This window comes from Mus pahari, chromosome 17 (assembly GCF_900095145.1).
Source record: "Mus pahari chromosome 17, PAHARI_EIJ_v1.1, whole genome shotgun sequence".
Classification (NCBI taxonomy): domain Eukaryota; kingdom Metazoa; phylum Chordata; class Mammalia; order Rodentia; family Muridae; genus Mus; species Mus pahari.
The window spans coordinates 14,383,288-14,409,650 of NC_034606.1; the positions used below are offsets into that span (position 1 = coordinate 14,383,288).

Here is a 26,363-nt window from a genome sequence, read left to right on the forward strand (position 1 = left end):
TGTGTGTGTGTGTGTGTGTGTGTGTGTAGCTAGGTTCATATAAAAATTTTCAGGAAATGGGTTCACCAGGGGAAAATGGTGAATGCATTTTGCCTATACTTGGGTAATTATATAGATAGTAACTATAATTGTATTATACTTGGAGAATGTATTGAATTTTTTTATAGGACCTTTGTTCTGGGAATTTAGCAGAACTGAATTCATGTGCTCTTAAAAAACATAGGGCAACTAAACTCATTAAAGTAAAGGTCAGATATTCATATCTCAGTATCGTGCAAATGTACAGGAGAAATGGTCCTGAATTACTTAACAGTAAAGTTACAGCAATAAACAAATAAAAAATTAACTTGAGAACAGACTGAAAGGTTAAAGGGAATAGAACTTAAGCATTCAAGAAACAGCAACTGCCTCCTCTAATAAAATTACTTATTGATGTGGTAAGGGAAATGGTGAATGCCAACTATAACATCTATTCATTTCTTTACAAGATAGAAAAAATATTTCCAGAGACCTTTCAAATGTAATTTTGATAGAGTGTCCGGGTTCAGCTTCAATCACCCACTCACAATTCAATGAGTCTTTGTAGTATCCTGGCCATCCTGGTGAAAGAATTACTCCACTTGGAGCTGAAAAGTGGCCACCGCATGGAGCTGAAAGATGAAAGGAGAACAGTAAGAATAGACTTTTCAGAATAAGAATATATATATATATATATATATATATATATATATATATATATATATATATTTGATCACATTTATCATCTATCAATCTACCATCATCAATTATCTATCATTAGACAACCATCAATCTACCATCAATCATCAATCTACCATCATCTATCATCTACCATCTATCTATTATCAATCTTATAGTCTATCATTTATATATCATATATTTATCATGTATCTATCATTCATAAATCTATTATCTACCTATGTATGAATCTATTTATTCATCCATCTAACCTTCCATCCATCTATCTATTCATTTATATCTATTTATCTATCCATCCGTCCATCCACCCATCAATCCATCCATCCATCTATTCATCCATATCTATCTATCTATCTATCTATCTATCTATCTATCTATCTATCTATCTAGTGAGACAAGTTCTTGTTATTCAGCCAATGCTGCCACAGTACTCACTATGGGGCCCAGTTTAACCAACTCACCACAATTTCTCTACCTTTGCATCGTAAGTACTAAGATGACTGAATTCTCATCTGTAGTCTAAATATGATTTAAATGAATCTGTTAACATGTCCATTAAGTGGTAATTAATACTATTTTGAATATAAAGATCCATATACTTAATTCTCTCTGTGATTAAAGGATCTTCCCCTTAAAGAGATCATATACTTGTAAAATTGTGACACAGCTAAACTTCACAGGTCACTACTAGCTAGTCATCCTCAAATCATCAGATAATTTTCTCTATATACCTTATGTGTATTCACATTCTTCATCTTCCACTTGAAATGACATATAAATTGGCAGTTTTTGGTTCTTTCTTATTTTTCTCCCTATGTTCTCAAATTATACTGTCAACTTCTTTTATTCCAGAGTCACTATCTTTTATCCAGAGTTTATGCAGTGTTTGCACAAAGATGGTCATTATAAGCTCATAATTTGGATTTCTAAGCCCCTAGTTCGAAGAAATGTTTAGGAGGGTCGAGAGGATGTGGCTTTGTTGTTTTGGGGTATAGTATACTTTTGAGGTTTCAAAAGCCCAAAGCATTCCAGTGCCTCTTCCTTTCTCTCTCTCTCTCTGCCTGTTTTTGTGAATTGAATCAGATTGTGACTGAGCAGCTGCTGCAGAACAATGCCTACTGCCATGCTTCTTGCCATGATAGTCATGGACTTTAACTAATCCTCTAAAATTGTAAGGTCCAAAAAAACTCTTTGTTTTATATAAGTTGTCTTGGTCATGATATTGTATCCCAGCAGTAGAAAAGTAAGTAAGAGCGTGTACATAATCATTAGTTCATTCTCTATTGCTATTCTTCCTCTATTATTTGATCTTCTGTTTTGGTTCAACTGCCAAATATGTGCTTTATTTTTTAGAGTTATCAGGACATCATTTCCTATACATGAATGTTGATCTATTTTATTTGTTTACATTAAATTAAAACTTCTATTGTATTTTATTTTCTACATTTGTTTAAACTCAAGAACAACTGAAACCACAGACAGCATTGTTGGGACCTGGAACATAAACATCCTGTTGTATAAATGGATTAAACAAACTAGCAAAGAGAATATCTGACTAAAGTTCTACAAGCTGGAAAAAAATCTCAAATTATTTCCTCAAAATTAGTGGTATATTATCTTTACTGAATTGGTCAAGGATATGAGTAAAGCAGAAAGCCTGACAAAGTACTTAATTTCTTTTTTTTTTTTTTTTGGTTTACCTCTTATTCCCACATCCAAATCATCAAGAACCTACCCTCCATTTTTCTCCTAGCAAGAATTCCCAGGTATACCCCATATAAAACACCTCACCATCTTCTGCACTCACAGAGTATTATCTATGCCATAGTTAAATGTAAACTGACTAAGAAAAAAACATCCTCTTAAAACCCATTTGAGAAAGTTGTCATTAACTTGAAGCTTATTTTGGTTGTTATGAGACATAATATGCGATGGTTCAGGTGGGCTTCAAATATGTAAGCTATAGTCATAGTCACACTCACTCTGGAATTATAGGCATATGCAATCCTATCTGGCTTGAGTGAAGTATTTTCTAGGTGAAATTATAAAATATGCTATTTGTATGAGAATGTTCAGTAATCAACCAAATCCTTTTATATAACTGTTTCCAATACTGTTTCCTAAAAGCTTTCCAAGGCAATCATTGTCATGAGGATTACATACTCTTAAAGTTTGGATAACATATAAATTAGTTTCATTCAGTGTTGTTATGTTTTAAATATGAACCTTTGTGTACAATTGTCACCTAAGTTAACGTAATTTAAAACACAGTACTATTTTATTTAGAGAAGGTACAGACCATGTGGAGCATATTTGGCAGGAACTTTTATTACTTCATCAATTCATGTCATTCTAGGAATGCATTTATGCGTCTAGTCATTAAATGAAGTAATGAGTCATATAATTAGTTATTGCAGAAGGGCCAAAAATGGTTAAAACATAAAGCCTTGAGATGCACTTTGTTTGACCTATCCATATAAAGAATGAGGGAAGAGATGAGTGAGTTCTTTAAAAACAATCAAAACAGGAATCTCTCTTATGCCTCTTGAAAGTTCAATCTTGAGTAGAGGCTTCACTCAATGTGGTCCTATGAAGCTTATCACATATACTGCAGTAGATTCTCTACATAATTATCATGCCAAAGTCTGCAGAAGCCCTGAAACCTAAGAAAAGAGGGGTTTGCTCAGATGAGTCAGTCAAGAAAAGTCTTGATCTAAGGTGCTGGCTGTCTAGTGAATACTAGGGGAGAGAAGCTACAGAACAGTCACAGCAAAGATCCCAGAGTACACAATTCAGGCAAAAGGAAGACGGGAACACTAAAGAGAACAAGGAAACCTATAACAGAAAGCAGTCCAGAGTTGAAAGCAGCTGAGAAGGCAGCGGAAATGAGCTGAATTTTCAAACCACCACCTGGAAATGATGAAAATGTTAATAAGGTAGATAGGATTTATGAAAAGGTATGGGCAGCGTGAGTGACAATACGAAAAGAAAAGCAATTAGTTGTCTAAACATTCAAATTTGATATATCAAACTTACAAAAATACAATATTATGTAGTAATTCTCTTTATATAGAATTCATTTTAGTTTCTACTTAAGGTATTTGACCTACTCTAAACAATATCAATGAAATAACAAAATTTATATACTTGTTATTTTCTCCAAAAGCTTGAAATAAATAGTACTGTTGATACTTCAGAAATACAGATACATTTTAGACCTAATGTAACTATGTACATATCCTTACATTTAAAGGTACTAAACTGAAGAAAATAATACCAAGCACAGGTATTAACACTAACTGATAAAAGAAATTCTGAAATACTTAGCAGTAAAGAAGCTAAAAGCGTAAAGAGGTATTTTCAAAAGCCTACTCATTAATACAACTATTCCTTTCTTCATTCAATCATACTTTTTATGCAACACACAAATAACTTAAAATTGTTTCTTTTTTGTCAAATGGTATGCTGAGATGCCACATGGGTCAAGGAAAATGCATATCTCTAATAAAAATTTCATTGACTGCTGTGCCAATGATGGCAGAAACAAGAATATCTTGTTCTTTCTCCATTTCTTGGTGGAGCTATATAGCAAGGCAGCATAGGGTATGGGGACTGGCATAGAGAAAGAAGAATAAAAGAAAGACACACCGAAAAGAAAAGCTGGAGAGACAGTTCAGTTGGTAGTAATGTGTATGAGTAGCAAGTATGAAAAACTGGGTTCAATCTATAACACTGCACAATCTGGATATAATGATGTGATTCTATAATTCTAGCACATGGAAGGTAATGGCTTGTCAATGAGAAAATGAAGGTAATCTTTAGCTACAAAGTAATTTAAGGCTTTTCTGAGTAGAACAGACTGTGTGTGTTTGTGTGTGTGTGTGTGTGTGTGTGTGTGTGTGAGAGAGAGAGAGAGAGAGAGAGAGAGAGAGACAGACAGACAGACAGACACACAGACAGATACACAGAGAAAGAGAGCTATTATTTTTAACTATAGATGTAAACATTATGAATAATTTATATATTATCACTCAAGGATCCTGACTATAAAATATTGTTTCTTCACATTCTTTTTTCCTAAAGATACTACTTTTCTGTATGTTTTTTGAAAGATCAGAAACAGACAACATTCAAAATAATTAATTACATGAAAAAATATGGTCATGTTAGAGGATATATACGACTCCTAGAAGATATCCTATTGGATCTATAAAGGATGAATCAGAATTCTTCAATAAAGAAAAGATGAAGGTTATTGCAAATGAAGTATGGGGCTGAATAAGTATAATATTTTTAAATAATACTAAATATCTTTTGTAAGACCATGAAGAAATGGGAGATGATGAAAGTGACTGTATAAGAAATGTACCTAGTATATTAAATTACTGAAAGTAAGGCATAAATAATTGAAAAATTGTACGGCAAGATTGCTGTTTTCATTTGAAAATATCATACATGTATAGTGCATTTGGAACTTCTGAGATCAGCAACATTAGTTTACAAAAAGTAAGAAAGGCTTATTCAGAATCTGACATAAGGCTATTACAGGGAAGAGATGAATGAGGTAGTTAGAATGTAAAGTCAAAAATACTTATTGATGACACAATGTGACATAAAAATGCAAAAGAACAAAAATTGGTTCTTAAACCTTTTGCATATAAACAGGATGAATGCTGACTTCATTTTAAAACAATGGGCTACTCTAAAAACAGAGAAGCTACATAGAAAAAGCTAATACCATTTAGTGCTAAACTTTGAGTGTGCTGGCTAGTTTTATGTCAACTTGACATTAGCTGTAATCATCTGAGACGAGGGAACATCAAATTAAAAATGCCGTTTTAATATGGGCTGTATGTAAACTTGCAGAGCATTTTCTTAATTAGTGATTGACACAAGAATGGCTAACCCTGAAGTGGAAATTTCTGGATTGTTTGAAGACTCAGTTGTGTCTTTTGACAATTTTCTGGAAACTGTCTTATGAGAGGATGTTTTTGCAGAAGCAGACTTGTGGAATGATGTTTTGTTAAGAACAGACACATGAATTTTTCTGAAAGCAGCCTGGAAAAGGGGCATGAGATGCTTTGCTAGAGCAGATGCTTGAAAGAGCACATGATGTTTGGAAAAAAATGTACTTATAGCCCAACATACAGTATACAATGCTGGATGGTATTGGTTTACCATGCCACTCTTTGTTGGTCTTCACTGGGCTTTGCTGATGCTGGGCTTTGCTGACAATGCTGTGTAGTATTGGTTCACCTAGCCTTTATTGCTGATCATTGCTTGCCATGCCTTCATAGACAGAAATGCATCAAAATACTTCTAGTGGTTTTCCAGAGGCTTCTTGCCACTTTCATGGACTCAGGCTGATTGGTAGAGCCTTGTGGTTTCTACTGGATCAACTTTTCATTACTGATTTATTTATGGTGTTTGCTAGTCCTGCCAATGCTGATTCCTGACTGGTGTTTGTGAGTGGATCAAGCAGCTATGTGACTTGAACTGCTGATATACTGACAACACAGATTGGATTAGTCCAAAGAAATATTTCTAAATAGGTCCAATTCTTCTTTGTCTACTAACCTACCCTTTTCTCAACCTCTGGTGAGTGGTGCACTAAAAGAGACGTTAAAGCATTTAAGAAACCTTATGAAAAGTAGGTTTGGAAAAAAAATCTACAAAGCCCAGTGTGGGAGATGCCACCTCTGGGCTGGTAGTCTTGGGTTCTATAAGGAATCAGGTTGAGTAATCCATTTGGAGTAAGCTAGTAAGCAGCACTCCCACATGCAGGTTACTTCCCTGACTGGTTTCCCCACCTGACATTTTTCCATGGTGAACAATGATATCGAAATGTAAGCCAAATAAACTCTTTCCTCTCCAACTCCCTTTTGGCCATGCTATTTCATCATAGCAGTAGTAACTAACTAGGACAGAGAATATGTGAAATATTTAAAAAATAGAAAATAAAAAGTGGAATTTTTTTCCAGAGGAATCATGATTATAACAGGCTATGTTAAAGCTTTAATGTGGGTAGAAAGAAGAGGTGAAAATTTAGGAAAGTAGAGTGGTCGAATATGTAGACCTTTGTAAAATGCTTTTATAGAAGGTAAAATATTAGCCAGTAGCCATTATATCAAAACATTTAAGATGAACTTGTTGGGGTTTTTCTTGCTCCTAAGTGTGTAAATTAAGAAACTAGCAACTGTTAAAATTATGTCCTAGGTTTTATGAAACAATAAAATAGCTTATTTATATGTGGTCTAGACAATGTTAAGTTTGGGAATATTTTAGAAAGACTTCTTCCTTATTTAAGTAGCCCAGTGCCTGCTTATTTGACTTGGAACACTTACTTTAGGAACCATAAATTATTCTACTCCTTTAAGATATAAATCTCCCCTTAGTCAAACAGATTCTCACAGTTTTTACAACCTAGGAATTATGCCTATCCTCTCAAATGTCATCAACAGTGCTTTGCTGAGTCTCAGTGGGAAGGTTGGGAAGGACCTCATTAAATTCCAGTTAGAACACAAATGCACTAACCACACTGGGTGTCTTCCTTTTTACCTTTCCCAGTGGTTTTATATAAGTTCACACTCCTGCTCAAAAATCTTGCCTTTCTTTCAGAGCAGTTTATTTCAATCTGCCCTGTCATGATAATTCTGAATAGCTTATAAAATAAACTTATAGTATATTTACCTATTCAAAAGTAATTTTGTTTTTTTTTTCTGTTTTCTATCTTAAAGATGGGAGAAATCGTACAGAATCTTTGATTTAATATGGATCTCAGGCAGGCCCAAGTTATTGTAGAGTTTAAATTCAAATTAAAACTTTTCAATTAGAAGTTAGGAACTACTTTTAAATTTATTATATTAATTTTCTGAAAAAATGTATTTAGGCAGTGCTTATTCTCTTTACTGTAGATTTATGGAGACAGAGACTGATAGAAATCTAGGCTAGATTATTCAGTACAATTTTTTTTTTTAACGTAACCTGAACCTTCTAAATACCATGCTAACAACTTTAGTTTATTTTCATTTATTTATTTGTAAAAGAGGATTGATATTCCCTGCCTGATAATTTACAATTTGTTAAAAACTTTTTAAAAAACTGTAAACATCTGTAATATTTTATCTGCCTTACATAGTTTTTAAATTATTAATATTGTTCTAATTTATGTGTATGTGTGTTTCTGTGAGTGAATACCATGTGTAAGTAGGAGCCTACAGAGGCCAGAAGATAGTATCAGATTCTCTAGAGATGGAATTATAGGCATTTGTTAGATGCCTGATATGGGTAATTGCTCAGTTAGATCCTCTGGAAAGAGAATCAAGGTCTCTTAACTACTGAGGGTCTCTCAGTTCTGAGAGAATTTATACAAGGCAGCAAGATGCTCAGGGTAAGATTCTGTATATACAGTGAACATAAGGCAATGTTCAAGAGACAGGAAAAAAAACACACAAAAAAACAAACACATACACAAACAAACCTCCTGAAGAAGAGGTTGCCAAAAGATAGTTTAAAGCATATGTGGAGGAGAGAGAGATCAGGAAGTAAAAAATACTATTGTGAGTGGAGAAAAGTAAATGGCACGGTGCTGGCTAGTTAATGAGAAGAAAAACTTTATGTAAATTTTTAGGATATATTTATAGAAATTATAAGATACATGTATTATACGATGATAAGATTAAATTTGTCAGGTTTCCAAGGAAGCTTGTCTAAAGTGTATATTCACAGAATACAATTCTAATGTGATAAGGCAATCCACAATTCCCAATGTTAAAAAGGAGGCCCACCCTGACCGTTCTGGTTATTTTCCATAGCCCTCATAGACCTCTTGAAGAAAACATAAGCAGAAATGGAGAGAAATGATTGGGTCTCTACCTCAGAGATATCCTAGGTATAGACTCTCTCCAGTTTCTGAAAGGAAAACGGATGTTGTAGGTATAAATGTAAATGGTGTTCCTTAGACTCATGTTTTGAACCCTTCGTCCAAGTTCTTGCTGTTTGGAAAGTTTGTAGAAGCTTAAGGAGGTAAAACTTTGCCAGAGGAGGAGGAAGGCAGTAGGGGCGAACTTCGAGGTTTTACAGTCGGGCCCCACTTCCTTTTCCCTTTCTTTGACTTCTGCTTGCCAGTCAGCCCTCCGGATCCTGATATCATCTCCTCCCTGCGACAATGAAATTCCCTTCTTGGAGTATCAAGCCAGAATGAACATTTTCTTCTTTAATGTGGTTTCATCAAAATATTTTATCACAAGGACAGCAAAGTCAGGGGAAAAAACTGGGATATATTATTGAGATACAGCTTATTGCCTATACTATTTCCATTTTGCTATAATGCAAACAGCATGCACGTAAGTAACACCAGTGTGACCCAGTTCATTCTTCCAATTTAATTTTTCTAATAAATAGAAGTTGTTATTAAAAACTGCATTCAAGTACTGGTTCATTCATTTAAAGTTACCAAAAAGTAACACACTCAAAATACTCAGCATACTTAAAGGCCAACACAAAACCATAATCTTCCAATAGAATTAAGACAAAATTCTCTTCAATAAAAGTTCTAAGGAAGTTAGAAGTTTCATAGCAGGAGGTAAAGTCAGCATACAAGTTATACTTGATCATTCACAAGGTAATTGGAGATGTAAAGTTAAGTTTTGATCATAGGTTTAGCAAAATTAATTTAGAAAGCAGGCCATCTAGCTTTTGGTCAGAATGATGACCCTTCTGTGGCAAGGTGCCTGATAAACACGCCATCCCATACCATCACACACTGGTGCTTCTACCTGATAAACACACCATCCCATACCACCACACACTGGTGCTTCTACCTGATAAACACACCATCCCATACCACCACACACTGGTGCTTCTAGTCTTTCTGCCTTTCTTTAATTTGCTTTGTATTGTGGCTCTGATAAATGATCATTGATATATCTAGTCTATGGACATTGGATGGTGACTCAATAAAATTAAGGCACATTCAAATTTTAAGCTATCACTAAAAAGGTGAAGCTATAGTCACAATAATGAACGAGTTTGAATGCTCCAGAAATTTGAGACTTGATTCACTTCTTCAACCTTCATGTTCCTTTTATTTCTTTTTCAAATTTAGCCTACCAAAAAGTAGAAGGTAAACTGTGTCAACGGCTATTATTTGTTTCTTTATGGTAGGCCTCCAGATGAAATGCAGTATTATATAAATGTAAAAAGAAATAAATAAAAAGAGTTCATCCTTTAAAAAAATGTGTGCATGTGTGAACACACATTGTATTAGAATTACAAATCAGTTCTGATATATGCATGGAGTTGTTACTCTAATTGCTTCTCAAAAAAACCCCTCTCCACAGAGAATGTGATGTCTGTGCACAGGGGCTCCCTTCCCTCTGTAGCTAATTGAGATTCAAGAGAAAACCTCTTATCTTCAATGAGGAAGTTCATCAGGCATGCAGCTCCTGCCCTGCCTCCAAACAGTTCTCCAGGGACACCAGTTCCATCCTATTCATTCTAAAAATTTTCTCAGATATCTCACTAGGGAGTGGGAGGAATCAGAAACCAGAACAATTCAGGCAGATCTATTCTGAGGGCAAGGAAGTTTTTGCTTGAGTAAGCATTTTATGGAGCTTTCTGAAATCATTAGAGCAGACACAAAGCATGGTTTCATCCATTTTTTTTTCCTGACTTCTACCTCAAATGTTCACTATCAAATTCCCCTCTTCCTAAAAACAAGCATCTTGAAAATATACTCTAACTTTTACTAATTCATTTTCAGACCCTTTGCTTACCTTAACCCATTCATCCAAAATAACTCTATGAAATGGAGGGAAGTGCACTGTGTGAAGGTCCCCACTTACTGATTCTCTGTCCCAATCTTAGAATAGAAAACTGGCAGCCTCTTTTACCTTTTATCCCTCGATTTTTTTTTTTTTTTTTTTTTTTTGGTGCGGGGAAGAATTAAGGTTTATATAAAGGAGGTCATGCTCCCATCATCTCCTTTTGGTGGTGGTAGCAAGAATTGAGAACGTTTCCTGTCACATTAGAAGAATCACTGAGTCTTTTTGAAAGTCAGAGATTCAAGAAATAGGTCTTTTAGTGCGTGATTACCCAGTAAACTCAACCATTTATGGATATTGCTCTGCTCCAGGCTTTTGTGATGTCTCTTCTTGTATTTCACTTATTATGAAGTTAATTCCTTCCTTCGTTTGAGGGACATCTGGGTTGTTTTGCTTCCTGTTACTACAAATAAAGCTGCTGTGAACATAGTTGAGCCCTTGTTTTGGGCAGTTGGTAGAACAGGGGTGCTACACTTGGGTCTTGAGGTAGAACTATTCCCAATTTTCTGAGAAACTGCCAAATTGATTTAAAGAGTAGTTGTACAAGTTTGTCCTTCCACCTTGCTAGGTGGGCTGTCCTCTGACCCTAGCCGTCCTGATGGGTGTAATCTTAGAGTTAGTTGGATTTGCATTTCACTAATGACTCAGAGTGTTGAACATTTTCTTAAATGTTTCTCAAAAATTAAAGATTTTTCTGCTTAGTATTCTCTTTTAAACTCTGTACCCATTTTTGGTTGTTGGTGTCTAGATTGCTGTCTGAATTCAGGTGAGGGCAGGTGAAAGATAAGGCTAGAGCCTATAATTGGGCAGTGGCAAAAGAAGGCAGTGTGAGAGTTTTAGAGAGGGGTAGAGAGAGACAGAGAAACAGAGAGGAAGAAGAAAACGAAGCTGAAGATGAGGAGACAAGATGGAACCTATAAGAGAGGAAGATGATCCGGATCCACATGGCTTGAAATAGCCACAGGATATCATAGAAGATCAATACAAAAATATAGGACGGGAGTGGGTGGGTTGGGGAGCAGGGCTGGGGGGGGGGGAAGGTATACGGGACCGGTGGGATAGCATTTGAAATGTAAATGAAGAAGATATCTAATAAAAAAGAAAAATATAGGGCAGTTTGTCCAATCTATGACAGTAGCTTGTATCATATCAATTGAGTTTTGAGTTCTTTGTGTGGGGATTTTAGGAATTGATAATCTACTGTTATAAATCTGACTGATAAATTATAAGCCTCTGGAGTTTTCTTTATATGGGGCTCAGGTTTAGAGACAGTCTTGGCAGATAAGGCACAGGGGATGGATGCCTGGGAATGTGAGCCTTTTGGTAAAGCGAACTGCAGGAAATTCAGCAGACTATTGCTTGGTGATAACCATAGGGGCAGGGAGACTTCTATTTCTGGTGAGTAGCTGGTGTTAGTGAGGATTATTTTTCAATAATTACACATGACAGGTCACTTACTTTTTGAGTTCTTTATATGGTTTAGATATTAGCTCTCTGTAGGATTGATGAAGACATTTTCTCAATGTGTAGGCTGTCATTTTCTCCTATTGACAGTGCCCTTCCCCTGTCAGAAGCTTCTCAGTTCCCTGAAATCCCATTTATTAATTGTTGAATGGATAAAGAAAATGTGATCTGCTTATAGCTATTATATATAAGGATACCATGAATTTTGTAGGTAAGTGGATGGAACTAGAAAATACCATCCTGAATGAGGTAACCCAGATCCAAAAGGACGTGCATGGTATGTACTCACTTATAGGTAGATTTTTAGCCATAAAGTACAGGATAAACACGCTAAAATCCATAGACCAAAAGAAGCCAAAGAACAAGGTAGTCCCAAGTGAAGATTCTTGAATCTTTCTCAGAAGGGAAAATAAAATAGATATAGATATTGGAGGTGAATAGAGAAAGGGAACTGGGTGGGAGAGAAGACAGGAAGGGGGAAAGGCATAGGGAGAGCATAGGAAACTGAACAGAAACCAGCTGAGGGCAGTGAGTGGGACATTTCTAGGTTGTGCCAGAGACTTGGTGTTGAGGGGAGAACCCACCCAGGTAGTTTATAGGGGTGACTCTAGTTGAGTCTCCTAGCAATAGGGTTTATGGCACCTGAAGTGGCCATTGTCTATCGCCAGACAGTATTCCCAGTGTTGGGACAAGGCATCCACAAAACCTTTTACCCAAAATTTCTCATGCCTACAAATATGTAGGGACAAGGGAGCAGAGATGAAGGGAATGGCCCACCAATGACTAGTCTAATCTAAGACACATCCTATGACCAAGAACCAATCCCTGACATTGTTTATGATACTCTGTGCTTGCAGACAGGAGCCTAGTATAACTGTTCTCTGAGAACTTCTACCCAGCAGCCAAGAGAAACAGACTCAGTGACCCACAGTCAAACATTAGATTGAGCATAAGAAGTCTTACAGAAAACCTGGGAGAATGATTGAGCACTCCATAGGGATTCATAGAAAGACCAACAAACCTACACCCTTGGGGAATTCCAAAGACTGAATGAACCACCAGCAAAAGAACAACCATTAACTGTACCTAGACCCACCCCCACATATGTAGCAGATGTGCAGCTTGCTCTTCATTGGGGTCCTCCAAACACTGAAGTGGGGGTTATCCTTGAACATGTTGCCTGCTTGTGGATCCCCATTCCCTAACCAGGTGGCCTTGTCTGGCCTCAGTGGGAGGGGATGTCCCTAGCCTTACAGTGACTTGATGTGTCATAGTAGGAAGATACCCAGGGGATTTAATCCCCCTTCTCAGAGGAGCAGGGGAGGGAGGAATGAAAGGAAGAGCTGCATGAAGAATGTGACTGGGAGGAGAGGGTAGATGTGGGGATGTAAAATGAATAAATAAATATTAAAGAAAAAAATAAATAGAAGACAATCCTAGTTACCCACCTGAGTATGTGGTTAATGCAGAAGGTATACATATATCTTAATTATAAAACTGTTGGAACTACAGGGCTCTGCATGTTTCCACATTGATAGCTATTTATCACTTTCTTATGTTCACTAGTCATGAAAGACATATCTATAGGTTCAGTGAATAAGCACATATACACTTGGTGGTTGCAGTCTTTCTTTCACATATGTATCTGCATTCTCGTGAAGAAGTCTCCTGAAGTCCTTGCATTCTGCTCTCACTATGTGTGAAGGAATTATTTTCATTCTTCTACATGGGGGTGAACAAAACCTAAGTACCTTGTGAATCTAACAGCTACAAACAGGACAGATAAAGATACATAGATCTCTTTTAGTTCCATACTTCAGCTTAGATGTACTGATAGTGGAATGACTGAGATCAATATTGATACAGAAGAGTTGAATTATACATCCAACACAGGGAATCTAAACCAGCTAAGGGTCTATGTTAGTAATTAGTGAACTACCAGAATTATTGGCTTTGATTCTTCCTATTCATATTTGCTGGTTTTGTTTTTCTTGTTAGAAAGGCTGCAAAGACCATATTGTTTGAAATTATTATGAGACTTAATAAGAGACAACTTTCCATTCACTCAATTTTAACTACATATCTTAATTAAATTACCAGCTTTGAGCCTAAATTTATACAACTCTTCCAATATATTTCATTAAGTGAAATACTTTTTATCTACAAAGAAGCTCACTGAATATTTTATGCCCTAATTGTATTCAAGAACATGACCATGTAACTGGAAAGGCAATACTCCATCTAATTTTACTTGGAAGTTGCTTTAGAATAAAGAGGGCTCTATTGGCTATAGTGTACACTGCTAACACTTAGGAGAAATATATATGCATCATAGCCTTAAGAAATCCAGACAAAAATATAAGAAACATATATGCTCAGAAAATATGAGAAATAATTTACTTCTAAATTTATACTACAAACCTCAATATGTTCCTGGGACTTTTTAAGGAAAACACAAGGACACAAGGATGTGTCAAACAGAACTCAGAGATGTCAGCACAAAAGTGTTATATAAAGATTGATACTGGATAAAAATCATTAATCTAGTGAACTAAAATTCAAGATAGCTCTAAAACACTCACTCCTGCCAAGAGTAAGTACAGTGGTGAGAAAATTGGGAGAAAAGCAACAGTGAGCCACAACTGTATCTTTAATTATGTTAAATTTAGTTTTTAGATTTAACATGTTTCCCATAAAGAATTATATAACTTTATAATTCATCTATTGAAGATAATTAGATTTTTAATCATTGTCTTGATTTGGTTTTTCTTGCTATGATAGAATACATGATCAAAATCAACTTGGGAAGACAAGGGTTTGTTTATTTCAGCTTAATGTTCCACATCATGTACTGACAAAAGAAGCCAGGGAAGAAATTCAAGGCAATAACATGGAGACAGAAATCGAGGCAGAGGCCATTGGTGAGTGCTGCTTATTGGTTTGTTCACCTTAGCTTGATCAGATTAGATTCTCAAATCATCTATACCCATCTATCCAGCTATGTGAGTTGGACCCTCCCAGAACCCTCAATCAATATTACTCAGGACTTTTATCAATTAAGATTCCCTCCTCCCAAGTTGCTGTAGTTTCTGTCAGTTAACATAAAACTACCTAGCTCTAAACTATAAAGTATACACTTCAGATTTTATCACAAAATGGCAGATAATTTCTAACCAAATGCTTACTTTTAAATTAAGCCCCTCCTGTTTCAGAATTCCTGATTGTTACTCTGTGATATTCCTTAGTTTTAAAATGTCATTAATTAATGACTCTAAATCCTCATACCAATAAAGTTTTTTTCTTTGTCTACAACAGAGATAGAAGAACTAATTTACGTTCAACTGTCTTTTTTTTTTTTTTTTAAATAGAAAAGTCAGAGTGACTTAGAATTCACTGTTTGACACCTTGAGGATAACTTTCTTGTTTTATTTTATGTCTTTTGGTATGATGCCTATTTTAATTTCTCTTCAAATACAGTGGCTGGTTTATTATTGGAAAGCTCAGAAACAAGCATTTATGAAGTTAGATTACAACTCAGGAAGAAGCTTCAAAAGATATGTCGAAACCTTTATCTCTGCTTTAAACATGCACAATGTCCTGTAGTAAGGGAGAGAATGCTTCCACTCTTCCCAAGAAGACAGCTTCTCAAATGAAAACATCATGGGATGAACTCATCCTTCTATGGGACAGAGCATAGCAGTCTATATGCTGGTTTAACTTGGGGTTTTCAGATAAGCTAGGACTTCTGAGCACATATAAACAGAGCATAGGATAGAAACGGGAAGGAAAAGCTTATTGAAAAGGTAGTTGTGTAATCCAGGAGGAGATAAATTGATGCTGATGATTGTCTAAAGTTTAAGTATATCGTGAATGTAACAGAGGTTTGGGGGAGATATTTGTGAAGCTTGCATTAATTATATAAAATGTTCACACCCCAAACCAAAGAAAATCATTATCAAATTTTCTTGGTCTCCAATGGCCCTTTTATACTTTTCATATAATTTCTGAGTTTGCCTCCAGCCTATTAGACAATTGATATATCTAACACTAAATTATTAGGAAAATTCTCCACCAGTAAACACAGGTGGGAAGAAATACAATAAAAGACATGACAAAATACATTCCAAAGGACATTATAGAAAAAAACAACAACTAAAATAGAAATGGCAGTTTGAGAACAGTGAAGAATCGGATGTCAAGCTGAATTCCTGATGCTAGAAGACCATACTTCAATGCTGTTGTCTAACTTGTCAAACATGAGGACTATTAGAAGCATTTAAAAAATATCATCTGGAAAATGGGCCTTAGGTAAATGCAGAGGAAAGACAATTTCTTGAGCTACTAGAATAATTATTCGAGGAAAAAGAGGTTATTCTTGATGCCCATTTCATCAGAACTTCCCTGTTTCCCAATACATTCCTCAGGGAATAGTTGCTACTGATGCATTTCCAATTGAAGTATTTGAGGAATCCCTAGTTCATGTCATTTGTTTTCTTAGAGTGAGTGAGTGCTTTCTTCTAGACTTCAATAATAGTGATTTTTAGTTATCATAATTATCACCACTACTAATCTTATTATTTTTGTTAAGAAGAAAATATTTGTATCCATATCTGCCCCTATCAAAGTAACCTGTCTCAGTCTGCGTGCAGAATCCATTTCTAATATGTTTGTAATCTAGTAGATAGCTGAACTTATTTTTCTATACCCATAGGGTATATTAATTTTGTTTGGGACAAACATATTTTAAAGTTGTCATTTAGTGGTAGTTGGCTCCACCATACTTGTGCGTAGAATTCTGTGAGACCTTGAAAAATAAGAAAACTCTAAAACAAGTAAAATTATGGAAAGTGTTAGATGATCAAAATTAATCAGGATGAGGTGCAAAGAGGTTTCAGGATCAAGCACAATGGTGGTAAATATATGGCAGAGTGTACTAGGGTCAGTTTACTAAAAGTCACAGAATCAATTCCTAAGTCAAAAGAGTCTGACAAATTTTGTAAACTAAACAGAAGGTGAAGCAAAGCGAGATACAGAACACTGTATGAGAACAAAGGTTGAGTGATGGTGATAAGATCATGTGAGGTATAGACAATTAACAAAAGTGCCTTCCTAGAAAATGAGGCAGGTGTCATCTTACCCATCAAAATGACTGAGAAAAAGGAGTTTCCCACATTCTGGGATGGAAAAAACAATCTCCTAGATCATTTAAAAATATATTCCTTCTATTTAATATTACTGTTCACAAAAATTAAAATGAAACAAAATAAAATAAAAATAAATCCCAGTGGCTTCATCATATGGTGTTCTGTGGAGTGCTTAAGGGATTCCAGAATTTGTAGCTCAAGGATAGTGCTAAGTATATAGCTTGCCATGGTGAAGGAAATCCAGTATTTATTGTACCTTTTCAACAACAATTAAGGCAAAGCAACATTGGACCCATGGGTGAAGAGACCTAAAGTCACAAGTCAGATAAAAAGTTAAGTTTAATTTAAATGCAACTGTGTCAGGCTTTTCTCTTCCCTTGCCAATGTTCCTAGCAAGGAAGCTAATATAGGGTGTATTGGAATGCATGGAGGCAGGTGTGCCTGCCAGTGACCTCAGCAGCTCATAGAAGGGATTCTGATCAAGGAAAGATAAAAGATTTCTATTATAAAAAGAAAGAAGGAAGATTGCCTTATGTTAATAAGAAAACTTCACATCAGAGGTCTGAATATAATGATGAAATTAACAGACATTCAGCACAGGGCATGTACTGCATAGATCATGTTTATAGATGAACAGTGGGGTTTTGTAGAGTACGGCCAAAGGGGAAAGTTCGAGAAAGCAGCTTCTATGAGTGAAGAATTGAAGAAGAGAAAAGATGAGGATTGAAGGCAAGTTTTCTGTGTAACTCATTATGAAATTTCCTATTCATTTCCACTAAGCACCCTATATTAAGCAACTATCATAATCTTAACAGCTTTGGCATGCTTTTGTGGAATGAATACCGTGCAAAGGTTAACCCTAGATAGAGCCAGTTATACTCAGGGTACGCTTTGAATGTGGATCAAAAAATCACTGATTGCTACTTAATAAAGATAAGTGTTTGTGGAATTTAGCATGAATTGACTTCAGTGGTGATTGTGGAAACATTTATTTTGTTTCCTATTAATTAGCAAATGCAAGAGTTACAAGACTTAGAAAATATCTAACTAATTGTCACCATGGTGAGACTGGATAAACCCATTTCATGGGAAGAAATCCATCTTCTCAGTAAGGCCAAACCCATCCTTACTTAGTTAATTAGCATTGGATGTCGTTTTTTTTTTTTTAATAAAAGGTAGACATCAACCCTTTCTTACAACCATATTTAAACTACTAGAAATTAACTTAACTTTATCAGTGGGAAAACACGATGACACTCCTTTTCTCCTTTGGTTTGATTAGCCGTATTCAAAGACTATGCCCGATCAAAGATTCCCAACGCTTTCAGACTGATAATGATAGACAAGGTGTTATGCCAGAAAGCTGGAACCCCTAGACAACAGTGGCAGAGAAGAGCTGGGAGAAGGGATTGTGGATTATGGCATCTTGAGGCAAATGGAAGCCCCAGGTTGCCTAATCAAACACACTCACCTTGTTCTGTAAGGTCTCATGAAATAATTTAATATTTCGAGTTGTAATATATAAAAATTCACATGTTTAAATAACTTAGAATGCATTGCATTTGTACTGTTTCATGTCAAAGAAATAAAGTACAAACATTTATTGAAGCATGCTCTTATTTTATTCTATATTATATGTTTGTTTTGAAGGTTTTGACTTTTTTTTTCCAATTTTTATTAGGTATTTACTTCATTGACATTTTAAATGCTATCCCCAAAGTCCCCTATACCCTCCCCCCACTGACCTACTCACCCACTCGCCCCCCCCCGGCCCTGGCGTTCCCCTGTACTGTGGCATATAAAGTTTTCAGGACCAAGGGGCCTCTCCTCCCAATAATGGCTGACTAGGCCATCCTCTGCTACATATGCAGCTAGAGACACGAGCTCTTCATGTACAGTGTTAAACTTTTTTGTTAAACTTTATGTACAGTGATAAACTTTTTTGAGAGGCTATTCTAGTGCATTAAATGATGAAACATTAAAAATAACAAAAATAATATCAAAATATACACTTTCTAATGAGGAAAATGGACAGGAACAGTGTTTACATGCATTATTTTCCAAGTAGACCAGGCTGCTTGGGTACCAAGAGTTGTGGAGGAGGGCTAATGCTTTGTTTCTTCCAAAAGAAGTTTTGATTTTTCTTTTTTAAAAATTTTAAGAATTTTGTTGTCATTATGTAGAATTTGGACTCAGGAACAGAAAAGTCATTAGGAGTCTTAATTAAAAGCTAAGAAGTCACCTCTTGTCTCCAGAGTTAGGATTTGTTTGCATAGTAAAGCAACTCAAAGAGTAGCCCTAGATCCTGGTAACCTTGCAACTGGGACAGCAATGTTGCTCCTAGTCTGTTTTGATTCTGCTTTCCTTGGCTATAGCTTTGTCCTACCCTTGTTCCCACTGTGTTATTGACACAGACAAGAAGAGAAGCTAAGTACTTGTTGTTTCCCTTGCAGAGAAAGAAACAGTCTCCTTCAGAAAATTCATAAAGCATCTCTTTGAGATATTTGGAGAGCTTAATGGCCTGTGCCAAATTAGAGTTCAGCACACTGTGCTTTACTTTAAAAAAATAAATAGCATCCATTTTTCACAGGTAGTGGAAAATTGCCTTCTAGAATTAGCAGTGATTCATAAAATTATTTGTTGTTATGATTTCATTAGTTTTAGCTCCCCATGTAGTTAGGCGTCAGTCAACTTTAAAATCAATGCCCTAGTTAGGCAAATAAGGCAATGGAATTCAACAATTATCAGGAAGTGTTTTTGTGTCTACCTACTGAGACTTGAAAACAACATCCAGAGGAATGGAGAAACCAGCTCAGATCATGCCACTGCTTACTGAAATAGCTCAAAACTGCATGCTAGCCACAGAGCAATTCTGTACCTATACTGTGTACTATGCAAGCCTTTCTTTCTTTGTATATCTCAGTCATTTTGTCATGTCCACGTTATCTGTCCTATACTCCTGTATCAAAGACCTACTGCTATTCCCTTTTCCCTCCTGAAACCAATAGTCTTCCTGTTTTCTACTTTTCCTTCACATACCTGTGACACTTTCGGACTAGCTTCACAAGTCAGTCCTGGAAACTCGTGATAGAAGGGTGGGAGTCAGTTAATAGTAAAGTATGATATATAAAGAGAATGTCATTTTATTCTCCTTATTACACATTTTACTGGGCAGCTTCAGTAATTTTTAAGAGTAATGTTACAATCATACTTATCAGTAGAGTAGGTTCTTACAAATAAATAATGCTTCTGGTTTATAAGTATTCTAAAGTCATCTACTTCATCATACTGATACCCAAATGACACAGTGATTAAAGTAACAAGGAAGGAAATTCTAATAGCAAGAGCCACAAGGGCAAGATAATTACATGATCTGAACCTACTTAATTATGAGGCACTGAACATATGTTGAATCTGATGAAAGTAGTAATTTATAGGTAATGATTGTACTTTTAAACATAAAACCTTGAATATTTTCAAATCAGCAGACAAATGAGAAATCAAAGTTTTATTTTAAGTTGGAATACATGTAAGGGTGAAGGAAAAAAGATAAAAAAAAAAAAAAAAAAATCCCAGCACTTAGGAGGCAGAGGCAGGTTGATTTCTGAGTTCGAGGCCAGTCGGTCTACAAAGAGAGTTCCAGGACAGCCAGAAAAAGATAGCAACAATTTTAAAGATCTGCCCAAAGTCCAGGATTGTATATTTGTGTGTGTGTGTGTGTGTGTGTGTGTGTGTGTGTGAGCGCATGCTTGTGCGCGCATCTTCCTGTCTCTGCCTCTATAAATATTGGGATTACAAGCATGTGTCACTAAACCTGAAACTCTTACATGATTTCTGGGGATTTAATTAAGATCTTCAGACCTAGAAAGCAAGCCCATTATTTACTGAGAATTCTGCCCAGCTCCAAAGCCTTTTATCACCACCCCCCAAAAGAAAAATAACCCACCAAATGATTCCAGTCATTTGTCATTAGGTGTTTCATGATTCTGGTCCATATATATTACTTTCTTAATTAAATGTATGTTCTTAGAAAATTGTCTGGCAAAAGTCAACTATAATTTTGAATATTTCCAATCTAGCAATTATAAATAAAACCTAGACCTCTAAACACACATTTCTGTTTACTCTACAGTGATATATTATATTTGAATATATATAATATCTACATATATTATTTCTGTTTTGAAATATAAGTATATTTATTTTCAAATATAAATATATTTATTTTTAAATATAAATATAGTGATTAATGTTTTGACTATGACTTAGTACAAAAGAAAAAATGAAAGAACAGCTATAGCTACACAATTTATCCATTTTAAAATATGAATGTGTTAAAATTAACTTACTTAACATTTTGTTAATCAATCTTTGAAAACTGAATATTAACATTAAACACCAAGGAAATGTGAAGAAACATATAATGAACAACTAATTTTATATAAGTTGTTAACTATAACTGTAATGGTCTAAGAGAGGTTTATATAATCTACCAACATTAGTATTTATTAATATTTATATACAGGAAGACTCAAAGAGGGATCTTAAAAGTCTCTACAAATATTTAGGAATAAAAATTAAAAACCGAATTCAGTTCTGTGTATGCATACAATGAAGCTCACACCAGGTACTGAGATGACAAGACAACAGTTCTTTTGGTAGATAACACTTCCTGCTTTCGCAGAGTGCACTGGGTTTGGGGTTCCTCTTGCCCTTTGCCCCTGAGCTTACCTCCACATCTTGGAATTGGTCCACTCCACATTACTTTTCCATCCATCAGAATGCATGTAATTGTTTCTGTTCCCTGGGTTTTAATAAACCCTTCTTCACAAATAACTGAAATGGAACTCCCCAATTGAAAGTTGTCTCCAAAGCGTCGAGCATTGATGGGTATTCCAGGATCTGGGCATTCATTATGTCCAAATGCTTAAAAAGGAGAAGCAAAAACATTAGGAGTATAAAAAAAGAGCGGGAATTCTATAGATTTGGGGTGTGGAAAGTGACTGTTAATAATGAATGTGGCTCTTTCTTCTTGAAAACCCTTTAAATTACTTTTTAAGTTTAGATATTTTCTCTGAACATATATGTGCAAAATAATGAGTAATAGTTGTGAATGTTTCAACGTATAATTTACACACCAAAACATAAAAAATTAAAAATAAGAATTGAAATTCTGTCTATTTGTATTGATCATTAGGCTAAACCAATATAGGAATCTCTAATGTAATATGTTTAGATTCTAAGTAATATGATTCCTAAAAGGCTTATGTCATCTTCTTTAAAAATTCCATGACACATTTGCCAGGAATAAAAAACAGTTTCACTGGGAGGATTAAAGGAAATGTTTTAGATCATATTCATAGAATCAGGCAGAGAGGGGATGGGATAGGGGGTTTGTGGAAGGGAAACCAGAAAAGGGTATAATGTAAATAAATAAAATATCCAATGAAAAAGAAATGTTTCTAGTCAGAAAATATTGTAATTATTTTTTTATCTTTCCTACTAAGGAACTTAATTCTTCAAGTACCATGTTCTAGGCAAAAAGATGTGATATTATCACATTTAATAAGAGGGACTTAATGAGTAAAATATAATCATAAAGAGGAATGTTAGACTTGAAAAAGTCATGTTGCTTATCTCTTCAGAGAAATAAAAATTTACAGAACTGTAATGTATCCTCAGTTCTGGAATTTAAAATTTTCTCAATTGCTTCTGTATCTTTGGTCATTTTCTCATGTCTCATGATCCTTGAGTCACTTTTGTATTTTTCTTGTTTCTTTAGGATGTATATTTGGCAAAAAGCAGAACTATAATAATAATATGGTTATTGAACAAGTAATGCCTTTTTTGTAATTAACTGAATTTTTCACTAAATGAATCCATAAAACAATAAATGCATAATAAAATTTTATCTTAATATAGCATGAATAGAAGACTATTTCTGTGAGGAAAAATTATCATGGCTTATAAGCATAAGGTTTATTCATTAAGGTTTTATAATTTGATACTATAATTATTCTGTATTCAAGGAACTGTTTTAAATTTTCCCTAGTAATCATCATTTTATGGTTGTTCCTAATTTGTATTACTTTCTTATAATTTTTAACCTAATCTACTAAAAGATAATTAAGATATATTCTAAAATATGTAAGTATATTATAGGTACATTTATTTGAATGGCTGTTTTTATCTTGTAACTAAAAAATAATTAACTCAAAGAACTAATAAATTAAAAAATAATAAAATTTTATTTCAAGTTCAATTTTCTGGTTGTGATGCTCTAATATACAATGTCTAAGTTGATTTGCTCAGAAAAAATGAGCTGAAGTAGCAATTATTAAATACATGTAATTAAATATAACTCAGAAACCAAATGGACATAATTTCTGACAGTACCACTGACATCGAACTTAAAAGCATCATGCAATTAATACAAACTAAAATGTAATTAAACATATGCAAACATGTATTCACCAACATGCATACATATGTTTGAAGAAGTTTTGAATAAAGATCCCAATTTAGGCAATCTCTATGAAACATATACCAGCTACTTGAATATAAATGGTGTGTAGTTACACATTTGCAAAGGAGTTTCTATGAGTAACATTGTAGAAAGTTATAGTCAAGCTGAAAGGACACTGACTGTATTCTGTATCTCATTGAAAAAAAAACTCAATATTACTTAGATAAGGGTGAGATGCAGGGTGAAATTCATTCTAAAGGCAGCGTTGACATCTGGAGATTAAATTCTATTGAGATAGAGCACTTTCCCATTAACCCAGAAGGTTAGATAGCATCTGAGACAAAGTGGATTATTCAAGAGAAAGCACTAAATATTAGCAGCATTCCTTGCCTTCTGCTAATACACGTGCACAATACAGTATTCATATTTAAGTATCTAAAACCATGGAGTTTTCTCTTTTATGTGCTTTACCTTTCTGCAACTGTCATAAGATTTTTTCAGATGAATAATGTGTATCTTTTAAAATGCAAACCTGATATATAGAACCTAATACCAAGATGTATCTCAAACCTAGGAAAATATAATAAACACTGCAGCATAGTACAAACATCAAATGATACAGTGCAGTAACTAGCTTTCCATTACTGAGCTCTTGCTAGATTCATATATATGACCTGATAAAGTTATTCAACATATACTGATTTATAATTTACTCTTACATTCTATCAAATATGGCATTATAGTTATGGATACATGAAGGGCATAACTAAAAATGGAGTAGCAAGAACAACACTTGAAATTGTGCTGTCTGAGTTTTGTTGATACTTTCAAACATTGAAGTAATTTTTCTCATAGTCATGCAAGAGAGCTTTCCCTACTTAGTGATGTATTCTCTCCAGTACTAGTATGACAATTAGATATATTCTTTGGAATTGGAGTTGTATGCTGTCATTAGTTGTTTAAGTTCTCTATGAGTTTCTGAATATCTAAAGAAAAGTCATTTTCATTTTTTTAAACTGATAAATAAATAGCAGCAAAATCAGGTTTAAATTTACAGTAAATTTTAAATAGGAAAGCCTAGTCAATAGGCTGATACAGTAAAAACATTGAAATGAATTTCCTTAAGTTGGGTCTTTCTCAATGTGAAATGACACATAGACAGTAAAATGTGGTTGACTATCAAGAAATAAAAAGCATTAACTGTTTTTGTCTTTGAAACAAGAAGGCTGATTTGCATGATAGCTTTTCAGTCCTCAACAAATATATTGCATATATGACCAAGCAAACACACAACAATAAAACCTTACTATTGTATGTGATGTTGAAGCCACGCCCTGACATCGAGTGGTCAGCTTGAAATTCCAGTCGCAGTATGTGGCTGTTACTAGTAAGATGGGAAGGCACCTCTGCCCCAGTAAAGGTTCCCAGAACAGGGGAATCTGGTGTATCACCATCTTTAACAGCAAGAAAGTCAAACTGAGATTCCAGATCAAAGTCATTGAAGGAAAGGTGGATCCGGCTCCCTGGATCCGAGATGATCGTCCAGATACAATTTAAATTATTTCCATAACCTTCTGGATAATCAGGGGAAAGGACTGTTCCCATTGGTGCAGTGAAGTTAGAGAGGCAAGGAACTGGTAAAAGAGAAGAGATAAATAAAAGGTAAGCTTACAAACAGTAAATATTAAAAGGCGATATCTAGACATATTTTGTGGTAGTCTACAGTTTATAATCAATAAATAGAGAACATAACAAAGAATTTAAGTTATAAAGAAGAAAGGAAACAAAATTTGTGTTTTTCCTTTGCTGAAGATTGAATTCAGGACTTTGGGGAAAGGATCACATTGCTAAACTATGCATACAAACTTCATTTTACATATAAGCAAAAGTAGACATTTCTTTACATGAACATAAGGCTATATCCTTGGAGGTATACACGTTTGTAATTTAAATAAAAGCTCCATGATATTTTGTTGGTTTGATTTTGTGTTTTCCAACCTGTGGTGGTTTGAATATGCTTGGCCTAGGGAGTGGCTTTATAAGAAGTTGTGATGTTATTACAGTATGGGTGGCCTTGTTAGAGGAAGGGTGTCACTGTGGAGGTGGGCTTTCCCACTTTCCTCCTCACTACATAGGAGCCAGGTTTCTCTTTTTGCCTTTGCAACAAGATGTAGAACTCTCAGCTCCTCTTTCCCATGCCTGCCTGGGTGCTGTTATATTTCCTGTCTTTGCTGTTGTTGTTGTTGGTGGTGGTGGTGGTTTTTATTTTGTTTGTTTGTTTGATTTTTTTGGTTTTTATTTACTTATGTGAGTATACTGTAACTGTCTTCAGACACACCAGAAGAGGTTATCAGATGGTTGTGAGCCACCATGTGGTTGCTGGGAATTGAACTCAGGATCTCTAGAAGAGCAGCCGGTGCTCTTAACCACTGAGCCATCCCTCCAGGCTAATTTCCTGTCTTAATAATAATGGACTGAACCTCTGACCTGTGAGCCAGCCCCAATTAAATATTGTTTTTATAAGAGTAGCCTGGTCATGGTGTCTCCTTACAGCAATGGAAACCCTAACTAACATGTAGTGGCTATTCCTGGTTGTCAACTTGACTATATTTGAAATGAACTACAATCCAGAATTGGAAGGCTCACCAGTGGACCTAATCTGGAGACTGGGAGATAGAAGTTTCTGATCTGGATCTTGGTATGGAGATCTTGAGAAGACAGGGAGATCTCTGAGTCCAAGGTCATCTG

General features: G+C 35.0%; 1 protein-coding gene across 5 annotated transcripts in view; it reads right to left on the reverse strand.

Moving 5' to 3' along the window:
- The window catches only part of Csmd3 (CUB and Sushi multiple domains 3), a 1,165,720-nt gene that overhangs the window by 410,796 nt on the left and 728,561 nt on the right, over positions 1–26,363 (reverse strand). For all 5 annotated transcript variants that reach the window (XM_021216672.2, XM_029547950.1, XM_029547951.1 and 2 more), the window contains 3 exons: positions 24,923–25,249; positions 21,881–22,075; positions 512–650 (listed from right to left, as the gene is read on the reverse strand). In XM_021216672.2, coding sequence (XP_021072331.1) covers positions 512–650; positions 21,881–22,075; positions 24,923–25,249 — 661 coding nt within the window. The remainder of the gene's footprint in view (positions 1–511; positions 651–21,880; positions 22,076–24,922; positions 25,250–26,363) is intronic.